The 20,438-nt window shown below is 39.8% G+C and overlaps 1 protein-coding gene and 1 long non-coding RNA gene across 4 annotated transcripts in view; one reads left to right on the top strand and one right to left on the bottom strand.

Annotated features, from left to right (window-relative positions):
- LOC133560839 (uncharacterized) overlaps nt 1–20,438 on the top strand; it is a 52,712-nt gene that overhangs the window by 7,693 nt on the left and 24,581 nt on the right. Inside the window, exon 1 of one of the 3 annotated variants that reach the window (XR_009808531.1) lies at nt 10,789–10,977. The exons of the other annotated variants lie outside the window; for them this stretch is intronic. This is a non-coding gene — a long non-coding RNA (uncharacterized LOC133560839). Of the gene's footprint in view, nt 1–10,788; nt 10,978–20,438 lie in introns of those variants that run through there. 3 annotated transcript variants of the gene reach the window in all.
- Nucleotides 6,996–9,237, bottom strand: LOC133559907 (intraflagellar transport protein 57 homolog). The gene has a single exon (XM_061911907.1). The coding sequence runs from the start codon at nt 9,090–9,092 to the stop codon at nt 7,857–7,859; it is 1,236 nt and encodes a 411-aa protein (XP_061767891.1). The 5' UTR covers nt 9,093–9,237; the 3' UTR covers nt 6,996–7,856.

The raw sequence follows: 20,438 nt of genomic DNA, 5'->3' as shown, positions 1-20,438 counted from the left end.
ACTACGGGCGGATCTCATCCACCCCCGGGACCTTGACACCGAGGAGCTTTTTAACTAGCTTGGCTACCTCACCCCCAGAAATAGGAGAACCCACCACAGATACCCCAGGCAATGCTTCCTCATAGGAAGACGTGTTGGTAGGATTGCGGGGGTCTTCGAAGTATGGTACAACATCCGCTGTCAAAGTCAGCAGAACACCATCCCCACCATACACAATGTTGACACTGCACTGCTCCCCCTTCCTAAGGCAGCGGATGGTGCTCCAGAATCGCTTCGAAGCAGTTCGGAAGTCGTTTTCCATGGCTTCCCTGAACTATTCCCATGTCTGAGTTTTTGCCTCCGCGACTGCTGAAGCCGCACACCTCTTGGTCTGTCGGTACCTGTCTGCTACCTCCGGAGTCCTATGAGCCAAAAGAGCCCGATAGGACTCTTTCTTCAGATTGACGTCATCCCTCACCTGCTGGTAGCGGGTTCTAGGATTACCGCCACGACAGGCGCCAACCCACCTTGCGGCCACAGCTCCAATCGGCCGCCTCGACAATAGAGGTACGGAACATCGTCCACTCGGACTAAATGTCCAGCTCTTCCCTCATGACATGTTCAAAGTTTTTCCGGAGGTGGGAATTGAAGCTCTCTCTGACAGGAGACTCTGTTAGGCGTTCCCAGCAAACACTCACTGTGTTTTGGCCTGCCAGGTCTGTCCGGCATCCTTCCCCACCATAGCAGCCAACTCACCACCAGGTGGTGATCGGTAGAAAGCTCCGCCCCTCTCTTCACCCGAGAGTCCAAAACATGAGACTGCAAATCCGACGACACAACTACAAAGTCGATCATGGAACTGCGACCTAGGGTGTCCTGGTGCCAAGTGCACATATGGACACTCTTACGTTTGAACATGGTGTTTGTTATGGACAATCTGTGGTGAGCACAAAAGTCCAATAACAAAACACCACTCTGGTTCAGATCCGGGCGGCCATTCTTCCCAATCACGCCTCTCCAGGTTTCACTGTGTGTTGAAGTCCCCCAGTAGAACGAGGGAATCACCCGGGGGAGCACTTTCCAGTACTCCCTTGAGTGAATCCAAACAGGGTGGGTACTCTGAGCTGCTACTTTATGTTGTATATTTTTTATATGACATTTCCGGGTCATTTCCTTATTATTACATCTCGAAATTTGATTTATTTTACTCTTTCAATGTCTACTCCGTCTATTTGTATTTGTGTTTGACTTTCCCTTTGACTGTTACCAAATACCATTATTTTAGTTTTACTGAGGCTTATGGATAGGCTTTTTGTCATGTTTTGTATGTCTATCTAAATAGTATTGAGGAAAATCCTTTTTAGCGCCATTTTTTTATAAAGTTACATTTCCAATATTTGTCACGCACACTCTAGGGGTAGTGAAATTTGTCCTCTGCATTTGACCCATTCCCATGTTCACCCCCTGGGAGGTGAGGGGAGCAGTGAGCAGCAGCGTGCGCAACTCTTGGGAATCATTTGGTGATTTAACCCCCAATTCCAACCCTTGATGCTGAGTGCTAAGAAGGGAGGCATTGGGTCCCATTTTTTGTAGTCTTTGGTATGAACTCACAACCTTCCAGTCAGGAAACTAACCACAAGGCCGCTGAACTGGTTATTCAGGATGTCACAAGTTGCTCTCATGTTGTTTTTGTTCTTATCTAATGAGTAACTGTAATTTGTTTCCTACGTGTTTGTATTTTGTCCTTGTTGCAAATATTTTTCAGACCTTTTGTCATTCACGGTTGAATGTTCTTTTTATGTTTCTTAGTTAATTGCTTTTTGTCATTCTTGTTCCTTTTCCTGTAGTTTCCTTTGAAGATTATGAAAACTGGTAGTTGATCGCTGATGTCAGAAATTAGTAGACCACTGGTAGTATTATTGTTAAAATCATGAGTAAATATATTATCAATAAGTGTGGCACATTGTCTTGTGAGTCTACTTGGCTTCATGATTTTAGAATTGAACTTATGCTTTCAAAGATACAATCATCAATTGTTTTCCGCTTGTTAGGGCTCAAAAAATCGATGTTGAAGTCTCCACAGTTTTCACTTTTGACTGATTTCGGTAAAAGTTGCCTTCATCCAGTGACAGTCCTCAAACCTTTCTACACTTGACATAGGTGCTCTGAATATACAACTGATCAGTAAATTCTTGACTTTTTCACAACATATTTCAACAGTTGTACACTGAAAAATATTATCAAAAGCAGATTACATGTTTTTTTTTTACCACATTGGTAATGCAAGTCTTTTATCACATAAATTGCAACTCTTCCTCCATTCTTGTTTGTTCTGTTAATGTAATTGAGTTCATATCCTTCCATGTTCGAAATGTGTTGCCCTCTCAGCCTTTATCCATGTTTCTGAAAATGTATCATATTATTGGATTTAATACTGGTATTGTATTGTTTGTTTTTTTGTGTAGTATAAACAGTTATTCTGGCTGTTGGAGAAAACATTTGTATCTGGATCTCTATAATTTTTTAACTAAGGATTTAATTGGTCTGTACAGTGTAGTGTTTATAGTTCCATGTATAATTGTGGGTTGCCTGTGTCCGTCATGGTTGTTTGTTTTTGTAGTCATTGATATTCATTCAGTTCTTTTATTTTCCGAATTACCATTACCTTTGCTTGTTCTGCTGTTCCATTCAATTCTATAAATATTTTGCAATTTCTAGGCCGAGTTTGCACATTTTTTAAAATGACGTGCCTTCCTAGCAATATCGCCGTGTTTTCGTCAAATGCTTATCACATTTGATCCTTTCAACTTTCTTCCCTGTTTTAGTAATGTGATTTTGTGTTTTCTGTTAATGAACCTCATTATTATTTCTGATGGTGTGGAGCCATCTTTCTTGCTATGTAGTGGGTCGCAAGCCTAAATGTTGTCCTTGTCCGGTTCTACTCCCTTTGACATCACGAATGTGGCTACCTGCTGTTCTGTGGAGCTGATGCATAACTCTAAGGGTTCCTCCTCATCATTGACGGCCACCGCTCGTGCAAACCGTAGTGGGATTATGGCTCTTCGAAGGGAGCGTCAGCATAATTCAAACCAAACACTATTGGTGGGAATTATTCTGAAACATTATAATTTAATTCGGCCTAAGATTTCATTGTAAACATTCCAACAGGTGGTGCCATATACCATATCCTATTTAGGGCTGCAGCTAACGATTAATTTGATAATCGATTAATCTGTAGATTATTACTGCGATTAATCTATTAATAATCGGATAAAAGAGACAACCTACAGTCTATCCTTTCCAGTACTTTATTTAAAAAACAGCATACTGGCACCATGTCCTTTTGACTTGCCAAATAAAATAAGGCAAGTGTTACAAATTTTTTTATTTTTTGTTACAAAAATGTTTATTTTTTTATTTTTTATTAAGTGCACCATTGTCCTGCACAATAGCAATAATTTTGCTTAGGGGAATTTCAAACCTGGCTATTACCTATTCCAACCATTCTGCAATGTTGGATGCTGAATGTCTTTCCTCTAGTGGCGTTGTCGTAAGGCAGATTGACTTCATGTTCCATTCGTCTCCAATGTAGTGGCATGTATGCTAAGGTAGCCTACACTTGTCCACACATCAGTAGTGCTCTGGGTGGCTTTTATATCAGTCTACACAGCATGGAATGTCTGCTCGTACTTCCTCTCCATCAGTTTGGTAAAATAGGTCCACGAGGGAAGAATGTAACCAGGGTTGAGGGCGTGAATCATTTGTCTAAAACCTTCATCCTCCACCATTGTTAGTGGCCTCATGTCAGTTAACAACATATTCAGGATAGCATCAGTCAATGCAGCCGCTTGCTGTGGTGTGCACACCTTCCTTTGTACCAAGTCACTAATGCTGGCTTGTTTTATTCTGAAATGAGAGAAACCATATGTGTACAGAGTAGCATCATTTACATGAACCTCAATACATACCCAGTTGATTTTATTAATAATTTCTGACGTAAAAGACAAATACGCCACCACATTAAAAAAAACAGCTAAATTAAATAAATGGACATTGGGGATGCAGCATACTCCAATAATAACACAGTAATGTAACTCATCAGATCAGAACTGGATCAGATATTGTACACGTTTCTGTTGTGAATAATAAAGGATTCATTTTAGGCTGCCTGTGAATAATAGCATGAAATATTTTAGCACCTTCATAACATTTAGTTATACTAAAGCGTCACTCAAATCTAAATATATGTATACAGTTTTATCGTACATTGATCCATTATGAAACAAACCTGAGATATTTCTGTCCGTTACGTTTATTTACAAATTAGTAACCGTGCGTTTTCTCTCTCATTATCAGCCCCGCGTTGCAACAAAGACATAACGTTACTCACAAAAAAGCTGAACTTATGAATGCCTGTTGCCGCTCTAAACAACGCAGAAAATGAAGACATCGCACTATCCAAAACGTTCCTAACACTCTGAAAGTTAATACACAACAGTTGCTGCTGCGCTTCCTGAAAAAAATATCCTCGTTAAGAAAATATTAAAAACACACAAAGACGGACACAACGGATTAAAGTACTCGGACTATGGACTAAAAAAAGTTACGTACCGTTGAGTTCTTCTCCTCATCCATGGATCCAACATGTTTTCCTTTTCAGGTGCTCCCGAAGCGATGTAGTAGTTCCGTGCCACGCGAGGTCCATGCTGCACGTTTTGCAGGAAACTGTCTTCTTTGCAGTGTTTAAAGTGAAGTATTCCCACACTTTTGAAGACTTAGGTTGTACACTTTTCTCCAATGCAGCATTAAACTCCAGATGTTTCTGTGCCAAACTATCAGTACTATTTTCCGCCATTTTTCCAATATTTCCAAGCAAATGAGAGAGCGTGGTCACGTGAGCTGCACATGATACATCATTGGCTGGCTTACTGCCACCTCATGAGACGTAGCCTCAGTGCCGCCCTGGCGCTGTTTTGTACTGTTTTTGTACTTATTTTGATTATTGTTTCTCAGCTGTTTGTAAATGTTGCAGTTTATAAAAAAAGGTTTAGGGGGGGAAAAAAAGAGCCTCAGCGCATGCGCATTGCATACATCCAACGAATCAATGACTAAAATAGTCGCCAACTATTTTTATAATCGGTTTTAATTGATTAGTTGTTGCAGCCCTAATCCTATCCCATATGAGTTGAAATGACATAACTCTTTTTAAAAAAAAAAAAAAAACCCTTGTGGATCACAAGTACACAAAAATATACTAACAATTAGGGGTGTGGGAAAAAATCGATTCGAATACGTTGTGTGATTCAGAATCGATTCTCATTTTTAAAAAATCGATTCATTTTTATTATTTTTTTAATTTTATTTTTATTTTTTTTATTTTTTATTAATCCAACAAAGCACTACACAGCAATACCATAACAATGCAATCCAATTACAAAACCAAACCTGACCCAGCAACACTCAGAGCTGCAATAAACAGAGCAATTGAGAGGAGACACAAACACGACACAGAACAAACCAAAATTGGGTAAACAAAAATTAACATTATCAACAACAGTATCAATATTAGTTATAATTTCAGCATACCAGTGATTAAAAATCCCTCATTGACATTATCATTAGACATTAATAAAAATTAAAAAAAAGAACAATATTGTCACAGTGGCTTACACTTGCATCGCATCTAATAAGCTTGACAACACACTGTGTCCAATATTTTCACAAAGATGAAATAAGTCATATTTTTGGTTAGTTTAATAGTTAAAACAAATTTACATTATTGCAATCAGTTGATAAAACATTGTCCTTTACAATTATAAAAGCTTTTTAAGAGAAAATCTACTACTCCGCTTGCATGTCAGCAGACTGGGGTAGATCCTCCTGAAATCCTATGTATTGAATGAACACAGAATCGTTTTGAATCGGAAAAATATCGTTTTTGAATCGAGAATCGAATCGAATCGAAAAAAATCGATATATTATCGAATCGTGACCCCAAGAATCGATATTGAATCGATTCGTGGGACACCCAAACATTCGCAGCCCTACAAACAATACTTAAAAATAATTTCTGACAAGACAAATAGATGGATGGAAGATAAAAACATGAATGCAAAATTGAACTACTCTACCTGGTGTATTGTTGTCCTGATACCAATATTTTGGTAACGGTACCAAAATGTATTTTGATACTTTACGATACTTTTCTAAGTAAAGTAGACCACAAAAAAATGGTATTGGTGGGTTTATTTTAAGAAAAAATCAAACGGTACATTAAACAAATGTTTATTATTGCAATTTTGTCCTTAAATAAATTAGTGAACATACAAGACAACTTGTCTTTTAGTCGTAAGTAAGCAAACAAAGGCTCCTAATTAGTCTGCTGATGTATGCAGTAACATATTGTGTCATTTATCATTCTATTATTTTGTCAAAATTATTAAAGACAATTGGTAGAAAATTAATTATTAAACTACTTGTTCATTTACTGTTAATATATTAAAATGTTCTGTCTACACTTCTGTTCAAATATAATGATCACTTTTTCTTCTGTTGTTGGGATACTTTAGTTTTGTATGATACCACCCATTTGGGTATCAATCCAGATCATACTTTGGTCATATTCAAAGTCCTCATGTGTCCAGGGACATATTTCCTGAGCTTATAAACATAATATCAATTTTAAAAGAAACTAAAGAAGATTTTGTGATGCTAAATATTGTTCTAATCATAGTAGACCATATATGCTTCTGTACTTGGTATAATTAGAGTGGATGTCAGGTCCACCAATGGCATTTGTTTACCGGCGAGCTACGTACAGTGTGTAGTGAAGCATGTTTAGCTATTCCTTGTACTGCAGGGATGATACTTGTGAGACATTTACTTTAATTGTCGCCATGGAGACAAGGATTGGAGATTTAGAAGTAGCTAAAACACTGCTGATTGCAGATAGACTTTAACCGCTAACTAGCTAGCCATGTCTTAAAGCACCTTTTCCAGAGGGCATTTCAGTGTTATATCTTCACCTTTATCTTTAGTTTTTAAGCCAAAATGGGTCCATTTTCCCTTTTCTGTCTACACACTGTGTCTGCTTGTAAGTACTCCGTGATTGTGTGCTGCCGAACATGCTCGTCTGCTCGTAAAACCAGCAATGTCATAATGTGACGACACCGGGGGTTGGGTAGTGAGGTACCGGCACTTTTTAGAGGTGGCATAGTACCGAATATAATTCATTAGTATCGTGGTACTATACTAATACTAGTATACCGTACAACCCTAACCTGGTGATTACACCTGAACTTACTGTACATCATGCCTTGGCAATTTTTATTAAAATACCATGAAAACATACTGTCACCCAGAGATACGCCCAAATTAAAAAGTTTACTTTTCATGTTTATACACATTAATGTAATGTAAGTATAAAACTAAAAACTGTACTAACTGCATTCAATGCACTCACTTATGTACTTACACTTTTGGGTGCATTCACACTGAGAAGTACAGCATAATGCAGCGCACTGTCAGTACAGTACTCAAAACAGTCAAAATGGTTGGCTTCAAAGTGGCAGAAGGGGAAAGATGCCTTTGATGCAGTCACTTAAATCGTAAACACTGTGATTGTCATTTCCAGTAAGTGTGCAACGACAGTAATGGAGTGCAAAACTTGCACTCTCAGGAACTAAGTACACAGTGTAAGTACTACTTATTGAAGTGTACTGATGGAAGTCTTCCATTGAGACACAGTCATGGCAGCACGGCAGAGTAGTGGCTAGCCCGTGTGCCTCACAGTCAAGATGTTTGGGTTTGAATCACCGTGGGATAGGCTCCAGCTCACCCTAATGGCTGAATGTTTTTAAGTGCATTATGGATGACGTTCATGAATCCCAAGTCCACACGTCTGAGCTGCGTGAAAAGCGTGGTGTCTCTGTAAAGTCGATGGTGTCCCGTAAACTGTTGGACTTCTTCATCTGCAAGCGTTGACTGGCGATCATTTTGCTGAGCTGTACGATCTCTTGCTTCTGGTTGGCGACGCAGCGCTTGATGTTGACTAGCGGCGCTTTGTCCGACATGCTGCTGCTCCTCTCCTCTGTCTCCTGCTTCACCCGCTTTAGTTCGTCGTCCATGTCGGCTAGGATGCGGGCCTTCTCCGTCAGATTCTCGCTGGCCTGCCGGTACTGTTCTTTCGCCTGGCTGAGCTGAGCTTGAGCTCTGCGGTACTCCTGGACGAGGTGCTCCAGCTGATTGTTGATGTACTTCTCTCGACTGCGGACCTTCTCCAAAGTCTTTCCGATGTCCTCCCGCAGCTTCTCCAGATATCCCTTGGCCTCTTTGAAGGAAGACGAGATGGCGTCTCGGTGTTGGTGCATTTGTTCCACATGGACCCTCCAATCCTTGTTGTCATTTTTGATTGTGACTTTGAGCTGCGGAAGGACTCGCTCCACCTCCAGGTACCACTCAGACGCGTCCACTGTGGGCTGAAGTATTTCTGTAATTACGGAGGACACTTCACGTTGAGTGCTGCGTAACTTTAAGGCCTCCAAGTCCATCGCATTCTCCTCGTCATCATCCAGCTCCTCAATCGCCTCCTCCTCCACGTTGCCAAGGGTGAGTTCCACGTCGTCCTCCACCACAAGGGGTTCCTCTGTGGTTTCTGGTGGATATTTTGGGCTCCTGAAGCAAAAGCCTCTCTTCTTCAAAGCTTCTTCAGCCAGTCTGTCGAGGACAAAGCAGACATGCTCGCCTGAGCCGGACAACAGCTTGGAGGGCGGGAAGTCCACACGGACGCCAAAAGCCCGCAGCTCTGCGAGGATGTCCGATATGGTGGCGCTGGGCTCTCCGCACTCCATATTCTCATCAAACGGCCTGCCTGCGGCGTTGATGAGCCAGGAGGCGATGATGGTGAACATGTAGAACTGTTCACCCGAGTTGGCCTCGAGGTAGGGACTGGACACAAAGTAATGTCTAGACAGGTTCCTTATGTTGTGTTTGGCGAGGACCTCCTCTTCATAGTTTAGAATGAGCAGCTTCTCCAGCAAACACTCCATAGATACAAACGCCTGGTAAGCTGCTCCGGGCCCACGGTCGCCCTCATCCCCGCGGCGGTGCGCCATGCGTGCTGGTGCACAGTACGATCCGCTGGGTTGACGGCACACACCTCACAAACGGCGGCAACAGAAGTGAAAAGGCCTGTCATCTCTGTTGGGACGCGGACTGTGGTGGTGTCGTGTTGTACCGCGGCGCCTCATGATGTGTACAGAGCGGTTGTCGCCTCTGTGGAGAGGTGGCGGCGAGGACCGAGGTGGTGTCATCAAAGTGCTTGTCACCTCTGTGGTGGAGTGTTGCGGCGCTGGCGTTTATGATGTCACGATGCTTGTCATCTCTGCTTGGGATGCCTCATTCATTTCAAATACATTCACAACAAACACAAAATGGGCTCACAGAGAGGCTGGAGTGGTTCAAATCCTTAGCTCAATGCCTGTGTCAACGCACACGTACCCCATATTAATATGCTGTGTATGTAAGTTGTTAACTTATATAAATTTTCCCACAACTTATACATATTTTCCCACCCTGTCATAGGTATTCCCGCTTGCAGAGTTGCAGACACCAAAACTACATTCGCTATCTTAGCAGTAGGAGTAAGTCACATGGCCTGCATTATTCATCATTACTTGTTTTTAGTAGTGGTGACACCCAGTCCCGCCCAAGCTAAATTAGGGCCCTAAGCAGAATTGTATTTTAAAGCCCCCTGTACTCTATTCCATTTATTTTTACAAGTTTTTATTATTTTTTTTAATCAAATTTGAATTACATTGTATGCATGTTTTGTACTAAACAAATTCGTGAGAAATAAATTGTTCAATAATTTCTGTTTTTAGAGCAAAATAACAAATTTGATGTAATGAACAAATGTAAGTAACATATTTACTCTGAGTCCTGCATACGCGCTCAGCACTAAAATTGGACAATCTTCGTCCACCGTGGGCTGAGGTTTTATTTAACTAATGGATTTAATATTTTGGCCATATTAACATTAAACACAGTTTGAACAGTAACATTTTGTTTGAATATGGGAAAATACAACACTGTACTTTAATCAAGTGATCCTTTAGCGTTCCACTAAATGGAGCCCACGTACTAACAGTTTGAGAATCATTGACGTCATGTTATCGTTGGTGTGGTGAAATTTGCCTCTGCATTTGACCCATCCCCTTGATCACCCCCTGGGAGGTGAGGGGAGCAGTGGGCAGCAGCGGTGCAGCGCCCGGGAATCATTTATGGTGATTTAACCCCCAATTCCAACCCTTGATGCTGAGTGCCAAGCAGAGAGGCAATGGGTCCCATTTTTTTTATAGTCTTTGGTATGACTCCTCCAGGGTTTGAACTCCCAACCTCCCGAACACTCTAACCACTAGGCCACTGAGTAGGTGTAGCTGATATGAATGTATTGGTTATGTTGACCTCCTAAACCTTTAGCAAAACTTGAACATATTCAAATTCTGTCTCAATGGTCTTTTTTACTCAGCATATATGTCATCGAAAGAACTTGGGATTGACCAGTAACTTAGATTCCCTAGAAGGAAGAGCTGGTCCGACGCAACAGTTTCAAAAATGTTTTTAAATCCCAGCATAAGGCAAATCTGTGTTTAGTGGCACTTTTCCAACTGTTTGGTCAATGTTGCTAGCTGAGCATTCCTGGGGGCAAAACGGTTTTATTTCAAATCATCACCTGTCATCGTTCGCGGCTTCCTATTTGTGGATGCTCCTTTGTGCCGTTACACCTTTGATATTATGACACGCTACTGTATAAAAGACTCACACAGACGCCATTGGACACGCAGCTTGAAGGCAGAAAGCGATCATTAAAATGGAGCGAGGACTCTCAGCTGACAGAAATGGAACTTCACTTTTCACGGAGAAGCTTGTGAACACTCTTAGGGAGAACTTCCAGGGACACTGGTACCCAGAGTAAACACGCAAAGGACACACATACAGGTAACGAGAGCATCGTGCAGCGTTTGATTATACTGTCAACAACGCGAGCAGTGTGCACTTTTTTATATTATTAACATAAGCATTGTGCACTTTTTTCGACAGTTAGTGTCGTGAGCCTTGTGACCTTTTCAACCGGTAACATGAGTGTTGTGCATTTTGTTTACTGTTAAAACATGAGCATTGTGGCAAGGCAAGTTTATTTATGGAGTGCAATTCATACACAAGGCAATTTAAACGCCTACTGAAATGAGATTTTCTTATTTAAACGGGGATGGCAGGTCCATTCTATGTGTCATACTTGATCATTTCGCGATATTGCCATATTTTCGCTGAAAAGATTTAGTAGAGAACATCCAAGATAAAGTTCGTAACTTTCGGTGTTAAGAGAAAAGCCCTGCCTGTACCGGAAGTCGCAGACGATGACGTCACACATGTGGGGGCTCCTCACATATTCACAGTGGTTTGAATGGGAGCCTCCAACAAAAAGTGCTATTCGGACAGAGAAAACGACAATTTCCCCATTAATTTGAGCGAAGATGAAAGATTTGTTTTTGAGGATATTGATAGCGATGGACTAGAAAAACAAAAAACAAATAAAAGAAACAAAAAACGAGATAATTCTCATCTTTCTATTGTGTTGCTAGATTTTTAAGAGTTAAATAGTACCTAATAGTTGGAGGTGTGTCTCCACGGGTGTCTTGACGCCAATGTCTCAGGGGAGTTGACGGCAGCTATGGACGGCAAAAGCTCAGCTTTTCTCCGGTAAGAAGCGACTTTTTAAACACAATTTTCTCACCGAAACCTGCTGGTTGACATTCTGTCGTAATTCATGTTCGCTTGACCGCGCTCTGATCCATAGTAAAGTTATACCTCCATGAATTTTAAACAAGGAATCACCGTGTGTTTGTGTGGCTAAAGGCTAAAGCTTCCCAACTCCATCTTTCTACTTTGACTTCTCCAATATTAATTGAACAAATTGCAAAAGATTCAACAACACAGATCTCCAAAATTCTGTGTAATTATGCCGTTAAAGCAGACGACTTTTAGCTGTGTGTGTGTGTGCAGCGCTCATACTTCCTAAAAACCCGTGACGTCTTGCGCAACGTCATCATTACACGACATTTTCAAGACGAAACTCCCGGGAAATTTAAAACTGCAATTTAGTAAACTAAAGAGACTGTATTAGCATGTGTTGCAATGTTAATATTTCATCATTGATATACAAACTATCAGACTGCGTGGTGGGTAGTAGTGGGTTTCAGTAGGCCTGTAAAGGGCTTTACAGAAAATGACAAAAAAGCAAAAATGAAAATATCAAAATAATCATAAAAAGGACCAAAATTAAAATTTTAAAATAAAATCATCATAAGATCATAATTGAAATTGAAATCACTCAAAACTTTTTTTTCAACATCATTGATTATTACTCACTGTAGCCTTCATGAGAGTCAACAAACATAATAAAACATCACTTACTGTCATTAGGATGCCGACAGCGAAGATGTTCATCCCATTCTGATGAAGAATGACTCTTTATCATAAGGAAAAGGGGGGAAGGCACTAAGCGTCTTTTTGTGTTCTCGCTATTTCCAGGTCTAAATTGGCGGTCAAAGTGTACCAACTTGTCGGAATACGTCCTCCTTCTTGTACTATCCTGGTGACAGGCATGATTTATGACCCACAATAAAGTTTGACGGGCAAGAAAACGAGAAAGCAGATCATATCAACATTGGCATGAAACTCTTGATCACGGCGCCGCTATAAATATTTTGTCTGCGTTAGCGCTTATAATAACAATATTACTAATAGCTGGTTAATATTCAAGTCACGAAATGTAAATGGAGTATTGTTGGCTCTTTTTGGATGTTTCTTATTGGGTTTTATGGGCGGAATAGTGGACCTCCAATTGGCTCCGCTGTAAGCAGCCTTATATTTACGAGTTAGATTGCATTAAAAAAAATAAAATAAATGAACATAATAAAACATCACTTACTGTACAGGGTCGACTGTAATTAGAATGCCGACTGCTAAGATGTTCATTCCATTTAGATGAAGAGTGACTCTTAATCCTCACAAAGTGGAGAAAGAACCAAGATTCATTTTGTGTTGTTCTCGCCATTTCCTTGTCTAAATTGGCTGTCAAATTGTACCAACTTGACGGAATACGTCCTCTTCTTTCTATTATCCAGGTGAGAGGCATGATTTATGATCTACAATAAAGTTTGACGAGCAAGGAAACGAGGAAGCAGCTGATCAGTCGATCATGTCGACATTGGCACACAAACTCTTGATCACGGCGCCGCTATAAATAGTTTGTCTGCGTTAGCGCTTATAATAACAATATTACTAAAACCTGGTTGGTATTCAAGTCACGAAACGTTAAAGGCCTACTGAAATTAGATTTTCTTATGCAAACGGGGATAGCAGGTCCATTCTCTGTGTCATACTTGATCATTTCGCGATATTGCCATATTTTTGCCGAAAGGATTTAGTAGAAAACATCCACGATAAAGTTCGCAACTGGAGTAAAGCCCTGCCTCTACCGGAAGTCGCAGACGATGACGTCACATGTTGATGGCTCCTCATATATTCACATTGATTTTAATGGGAGCCTCCAACAAAAACAGCTATTCAGACCGAGAAAACGACAATTTCCCCATTAATTTGAGCGAGGATGAAAGATTCGTGTTTGAGGATATTGATAGCGACGGACTAGAAAAAAAAAAAACGCGATTGCAATATCGTTGCATTGAGACGGATTCATGTTTTTAAAGACATTTACTAAGATAATTCTGGGAAATCCCTTATCTTTCTATTGTGTTGCTAGTGTTTTAGTGAGTTTAACAGTACCTGATAGTCGGAAGTGTACGTCCACGACCGGGTGTTGACGCGCAGTGTCTCTGGGGAGTCGACGGCAGCTGTATGGACGGCACAAGCTCAGCTGATATCCGGTAAGAGGCGGCTTTTTAACCACAATTTTCTCACCGAAACCTGCTGGTTGACATGTAGTCGGGATCCATGTCCGCTGTGATCCATACTAAAGTTTCACCTCAGTGAATTTTAAACAAGGAATCACCGTGTGTTTGTGTGGCTAAAGGCTAAAGCTTCCCAACTCTGTCTTTCTACTTTGACTTCTTCAATATTAATTGAACAAATTGCAAAAGATTCAGCAACACAGATGTCCAAAATACTGTGTAATTATGCCATTAAAGCAGACGACTTTTAGCTGTGTGTGTACGCAGCGGTAATATTCATAACAGCCCGTGACGTCACGCCTACATGTCATCATTACACGACGTTTTCAAGAAAAAAGTCCCGGGAAATTTAAAATTGCAATTTAGTAAACTAAAAAGGCCGTATTGGCATGTGTTGCAATGTTAATATTTCATCATTGATATATAAACTATCAGACTGCGTGGTGGGTAGTAGTGGGTCTCAGTAGGCCTTTAATGGAGTATTGTTAGCGCTTTCTGAATGTTTTTATTGGGTATTTTGGGCAAAATAGTGGACCTCCCATTGGTTCTGCTTTAAGCAGTCTTTTATTTACGAGTTAGAATGCATTAAAAAATTAAAATCCATCATGTATTTCATAATGATTGTGAACAATAGGCAACATTCCAAAATTCCACCCATAGCTCAAAAAGCTATGGATGGAATTTGGTGCAACTTTCAGGAAGTGTCAAAAATTAGATAAGGGTTTGATCCAAATCACTGTGACCATGCTATGCCCCGTAACCCAGCTAAATTTTGTGCAGCCATTTTTTTCTGAGGTGTGTCGCTCTCCTGCTCATTGCTGCCATTGTGGGGTCAAAGTGTCCCAACTTGTAAGATTATATCCTCAGCCATCTACTTTTCAGGTGAGATGCATGATTTATGATCTAGAATAAATTTACAGGGAGCAAGGAAACAGCAGACCAATCGATGATGTAAACATAGGGACACCCTGACGTGGTCACGTCGCGGCTATAGTTTGTCTGCGTCAGCGCTTATAATAACAATAACACTAATACTTGGTTAATGTTCAAGTCACAAAATGTAAATGGATTTTTGTTGGCGCTTTTTGAATGGTTATTGCATTTCCATCCATCGTCTACCGCTTGTCCCTCTCGGGGTCACATTTGAGGTGGCCAATTGTTGTTGAATGGTACCTTTTAAACTTCTGCTTTCTGGAATTTGCAGGGGGGGTAAGAAAAGTTGAAAAACATTCATGGCTTGGTTTCAGGAGGTTATTTAAGCTCTAATAACACATTTTGTGGTGTAACACTTTGAGCTATTGACAGGCTTGTCTTGCTTTGTGACAGTTAGGCCCTCACAATTCTTGGCTTTTTCCAAATTTTTCTGAACATGTCCTCTCGCCAGGATCGGAAACAACACTCCTTCCTTCTCGTAGGCCAAGTTCTCACAGACAGATGACAAAGAAAAAGACGCTAAGTCCGCAAGAAAGATGTTAGGCTCTGCTGAGTATGGCAGGGTGCATTGCTTCATCATACTGGGCCCCGTAAAGGTCCACGTTGGACACGTTGTTTTGCAGCCTCATGGAATTGTTGAACTTCCCCCTATATGGGTCCCCTTCGACTTGCAGCATTTTATTAGTACTGCCTAAGTCAGTGGTCCCTAAACTACGGCCCAGTCCAAAATCAGGTCTGTGGGAAGTCCCAAGTTAAAAAAAATATACGTTTTTTATTATTATTTTTTTAATATGTCCTTTCTCACCCATTCATCAATCTATTTTCTACCACTCGTGTCTCCTAGAAGCTCAGGCAAATCATATTGTCTCAAAATGCATTTTCCCAACGATAACATGACGTCAAGTGCGTGTTCTTTCAGTGGCGAAATCGTTGGGGAAACGTGGATGCTATGAATGTGAGGAGTCTTTCCACATCTACAATTACTATATATATATATATATATATATATATATATATATATATATATATATATATATACACATTAGATTAGATTAGATAGTACTTTATTTATTCCATTAGGAAAGTTCCTTCAGGAACATGACAATTTTCAGCACAATCCCATTCAAGATCAGACAAACATTACAGGGAGACAGAACAGGATCGCTGACGGGTCTGCCGGCTTCAAGCGCCCCTTACAAAAAAGATGACATACATGTAAACAGGGGGGGAATAGAAGATTAAAATAAAATAAAAATAAAAAATCGCGAAGCCTCTCCGTCCCAGCGCTCAGTGCTAGCTCCGCAGCCCTGTCCCCCTCATCCGCATCTCCTCCAGTCCCTCCAAACAGACTCTGGTGTAGCAGAGACCCAGCAGCTGGTCTCCATGGCCAAAAGGCTCCCAGGAGGCAGATCCAGAAGTCCACAAAAAAAGCACCACAGAGGTCACGAAAGTGCCACCCCTTGTCACACAGTCCCAAAGGGTCCCGGACCAAAATGCAAAAAAATATAATAACACATGAAAACAAGAGGGAAACACAAAAGGATGACACAAGAGCACAGAGCTCCTGCCTACAGCAACCACTACAGCAGCGCCATCTTGGAAAAAAAATTAAAATAAAAAATACATGTGTGTATATATATGAATATATATATATATATATGTCTTGATTGGATTATCCAGAGAATAGTGCTCGATACCGTGGTAGAGCGCAATATGTAGGTGTGGGAAAAATCACAAGACTACTTCATCTCTACAGAACTGTTTCATGAGGGGTTCCCTCAATCATCAGATGATTGAGGGAACCCCTCATGAAACAGTAGTCTTGTGATTTTTCCCACACCTACATATATATATATATATATATATATATATATATATATATATATATATATACATGCATGTATGTATATGTATATGTACATATATATATATATATATATATATATATATGTATATATGTATATATATATATATATATATATATATACATATATATATATATACATATATTAGGGGTGTAACGGTACGTGTATTTGTATTGAACCGTTCTGGTAAGGGGGTTTCGGTTCAGTTCGGAGGTGTACCGAACGAGTACACATGCTAGCAGCGACCAGGCTAGGACAACATGCCAGAGCTGGAAGACCCTCCTGCCTCGTTAAGATCTCTCGTTTGGGAACACTTTGGCTGCGTGATACAACAATGGAGGATGGAGGTTTACTGAGATTGTTCAGCAGCTGCTTCTGACAACACATCAAACATGTGTTGCACCTTTCCTGCTTCCGGCTCCAAGAGTGTCCAGGGAGACACTTACTTCTCCAGGGCTGATGTATTCTTGGGGGCAAAACCCTTCACTCTGCCCGGCAGTGGGTCTCCACAGCTCCGGACTCCAGGGTAAATGAAGAGTGCGGCAATTATCGTGGCTTTACTGAGGTCTTGCACGCAGCCAATCCAACAAAACACTAGCCGCACTCGCGCTAAACTCCCTCACCTCGCTCGCTCGCCCACACACTCACTGACGTCACATGCTGTCACATATTGTCACACTTTTTTTTTTTTTTTTCTTTTTCTTCCCTTGGCATCAGTCTGCACCCCCACTCCAGGGCCCAGGCTAAGACCGATTTTTTTAATTTTATTTTAATCTTCTATTCTTCTCTTCTTCCCCCCAACCCCCCTTGTTTACCTGTATGTCATCTTTTTTGTAAGGGGCGCTGGAAGCCGGCAGACCCGGCAGCGATCCTGTTCTGTCTCCCTGTAATGTTTGTCTGATCTTGAATGGGATTGTGCTGAAAATTGTAATTTTCCTGAAGGAACTCTCCTGACGGAATAAATAAAGTACTATCTAATCTAATCTAATATTAAAGGGTCAGGCACACACATACGCTACTCTCATGACACAGTGGTTCTCAACCTTTTATCAGTGATGTACCCCCTGTGAAAATTTTTGTAATTCAAGTACCCCCTAATCAGAGCAAAGCATTTTTGGTTGAAAAATAGAGATAAAGAAGTGAAATGTCATCAGTTTCTGATTTATTAAATTGTATAACAGTGCAAAATATTGCTCATTTGTAGTGGTCTTTCTTGAACTATTTGGAGAGAAAGATAAAGAAAAATAACTAAAAACTTGTTGAAAAATAAACAAGTGATTCAATTATAAATAAAGATTTCTACACATGGAAGTAATCATCAACCTAAAGTGCCCTCTTTGGGGATTGTAATAGAGATCCATCTGGATTCATCAACTTCATTCTAAACATTTATTCACACGGCAGGCGGTGTTGATGAATGTGGACCCCGACTTAAACAAGTTGAAAAACTTATTGGGGTGTTAGCATTTAGTGGTCAACTGTACGGAATATGTACTGTACTGTGCAATCTACTAATAAAAGTTTTAATCAATCAATCAAAAAAAGCACTTTATATGTAGAAAGGTTTTGTTAAGAAACCATTCTGAGCCTTATCTTATTGGACCTTGTGTGTATATGTATATTATGCCATTGTTTACAAATTTGGTAAATAACCCAAAAATTTATATTTTGTTGTTTTCTTACTGTACCGAAAATGAACCGAACCTTGACCTCTAAACCAAGGTACCTACCGAACCAACATTTTTGTGTACCGTTACACAACTAATATATATATATGTATATATGTATATATATATATATATATATATATATATATATATATATATATATATATATATATATATATATATATATATATATGTGTATATATATGTATACATATATATATATATATATAGATATATATGTATATATATCTATATATATATATATAGATACATTATCTATATATCTATATATATATATGTATATATATATGTATAAATATATGTATATGTATATATATATATATATATATATGTATATATATATATATGTATATGTATATATATATATATATATATAATACACACACACGCACGCACGCACACACACACACACACACACACACACACACACACACATATATATATGGCCTCCGGCTACATTTTTTTTAACCCAATGCGCCCCCCGGGTCAGAAAGTTTGGGGACCCCTGGCCTACGTCATTGATTATAACATTTGTTGAGCTGAATTTGTGTTTTTTTTGTTTTTACAACTGAGCCTAAACTGTGCTCCACAAAAGTCACAAGGCACAGCAGGATATTCTTGCTGGCGGCCAATTGAGAGTGCATTTTCACTGCACTTTTTGAATTGAATACAATTTAAATACCTTAACCACAGCTATATATTTGTATTTTCTAAAATGTTTTAATATTGGATTTTTTTTTCATTAGAATTAATTTTCTGCTTGTATTTAACTTCTTTTCGATTAAAAAAAAAAAAAAGTTAAATACATAAGTCAAATACAAAGAAAAACACTCACTTTTAAAGGCCTACTGAAACCCACTGCTACTGACCACACAGTCTGATAGTTTATTCATCAATGATGAAATATTAACATTGCAACACATGCCAATACAGCCGGTTTAGTTTACTAAATCACAATTTTAAATTTCCCGCAAAGATTTTTGTTGAAAACGTCGCGGAATGATGACGCGTGTGATGACGCGTGCGCGTGACATCTCGAGTTGTAGGGGACATATTAGCGCAGCACCATTTGCGGCTAAAAGTCGTTTCTTTTCATCGCGCAATTACACAGTATTCTGGACATCTGTGTTGCTGAATCTTTTGCAATACGTTCAATTAATAATGGAGAACTCAAAAGTAGAAAGATGGAGGTGGGAAGCTTTAGCCTTTAGCCACAAAAACACACGGTGTTTCCTATTTTAAAATTCCCGGAGGTGAAGCTTTACTATGGATCAGAGCGGTCAAGCGAACATGGATCACGACTACATGTCGACCGGCAGTTTTCGGTGAGAAAATTGTGGAAATAAGTCGCCTCTTACCGGAGATCAGCGGAGCTTCTGCACTGCCGTGACTAATTCCCTCAGACACTGGCGTCAACACACCCGTGGACACACCCCTCCGACTATCAGGTACTATTTAACTCACTAAAACACTAGCAACACAATAGAAAGATGAGGGATTTCCTAGAATTATCCTAGTAAATGTGTCTAAAAACATCTGAATGCAATCGCCTTTTTTTTTTTAACTTTATTTTTTATTTTTTTTCTAGTCCTTCGCTATTAATATCCTTAGCCATGAATCTTTCATCTTCGCTCAAATTAATGGGGAAATTGTCGTTTTTATCGGTCCGAATAGCTCTTTTTGTTGGAGGCTCCCATTATAAACAATGTGAGGATGTGAGGAGCCATCAAACATGTGACGTCATTGTCTGCTACTTCCGGTAAAGGCAAGGCTTTTTTATTAGCGACCCAAATTTGCGAACTTTATCGTCGATGATCTCTACTAAATCCTTTCAGCAAAAATATGACAATATCGCGAAATGATCAAGTATGACACATAGAATGGACCTGCTATCCCCGTTTAAATAAGAAAATCTAATTTCAGTAGGCCTTTAATATAGGTCACAGGAGGTAAAGTGCACCCCATTAACATACAGTATGTATACTTGGTGATGGGATAGA

Source organism: Nerophis ophidion, linkage group LG10, assembly GCF_033978795.1.
Source record: "Nerophis ophidion isolate RoL-2023_Sa linkage group LG10, RoL_Noph_v1.0, whole genome shotgun sequence".
NCBI lineage: Eukaryota > Metazoa > Chordata > Actinopteri > Syngnathiformes > Syngnathidae > Nerophis > Nerophis ophidion.
The sequence above is the reverse complement of the archived record's forward strand: the minus strand, read 5'-3'. Positions and strand labels throughout refer to the sequence as shown.

Excerpts from the sequence above, each read along its gene's own strand:
- LOC133559907 (XM_061911907.1), bottom strand. The coding sequence starts at position 9,092 with ATGGCGCACCGCCGCGGGGATGAGGGCGACCGTGGGCCCGGAGCAGCT.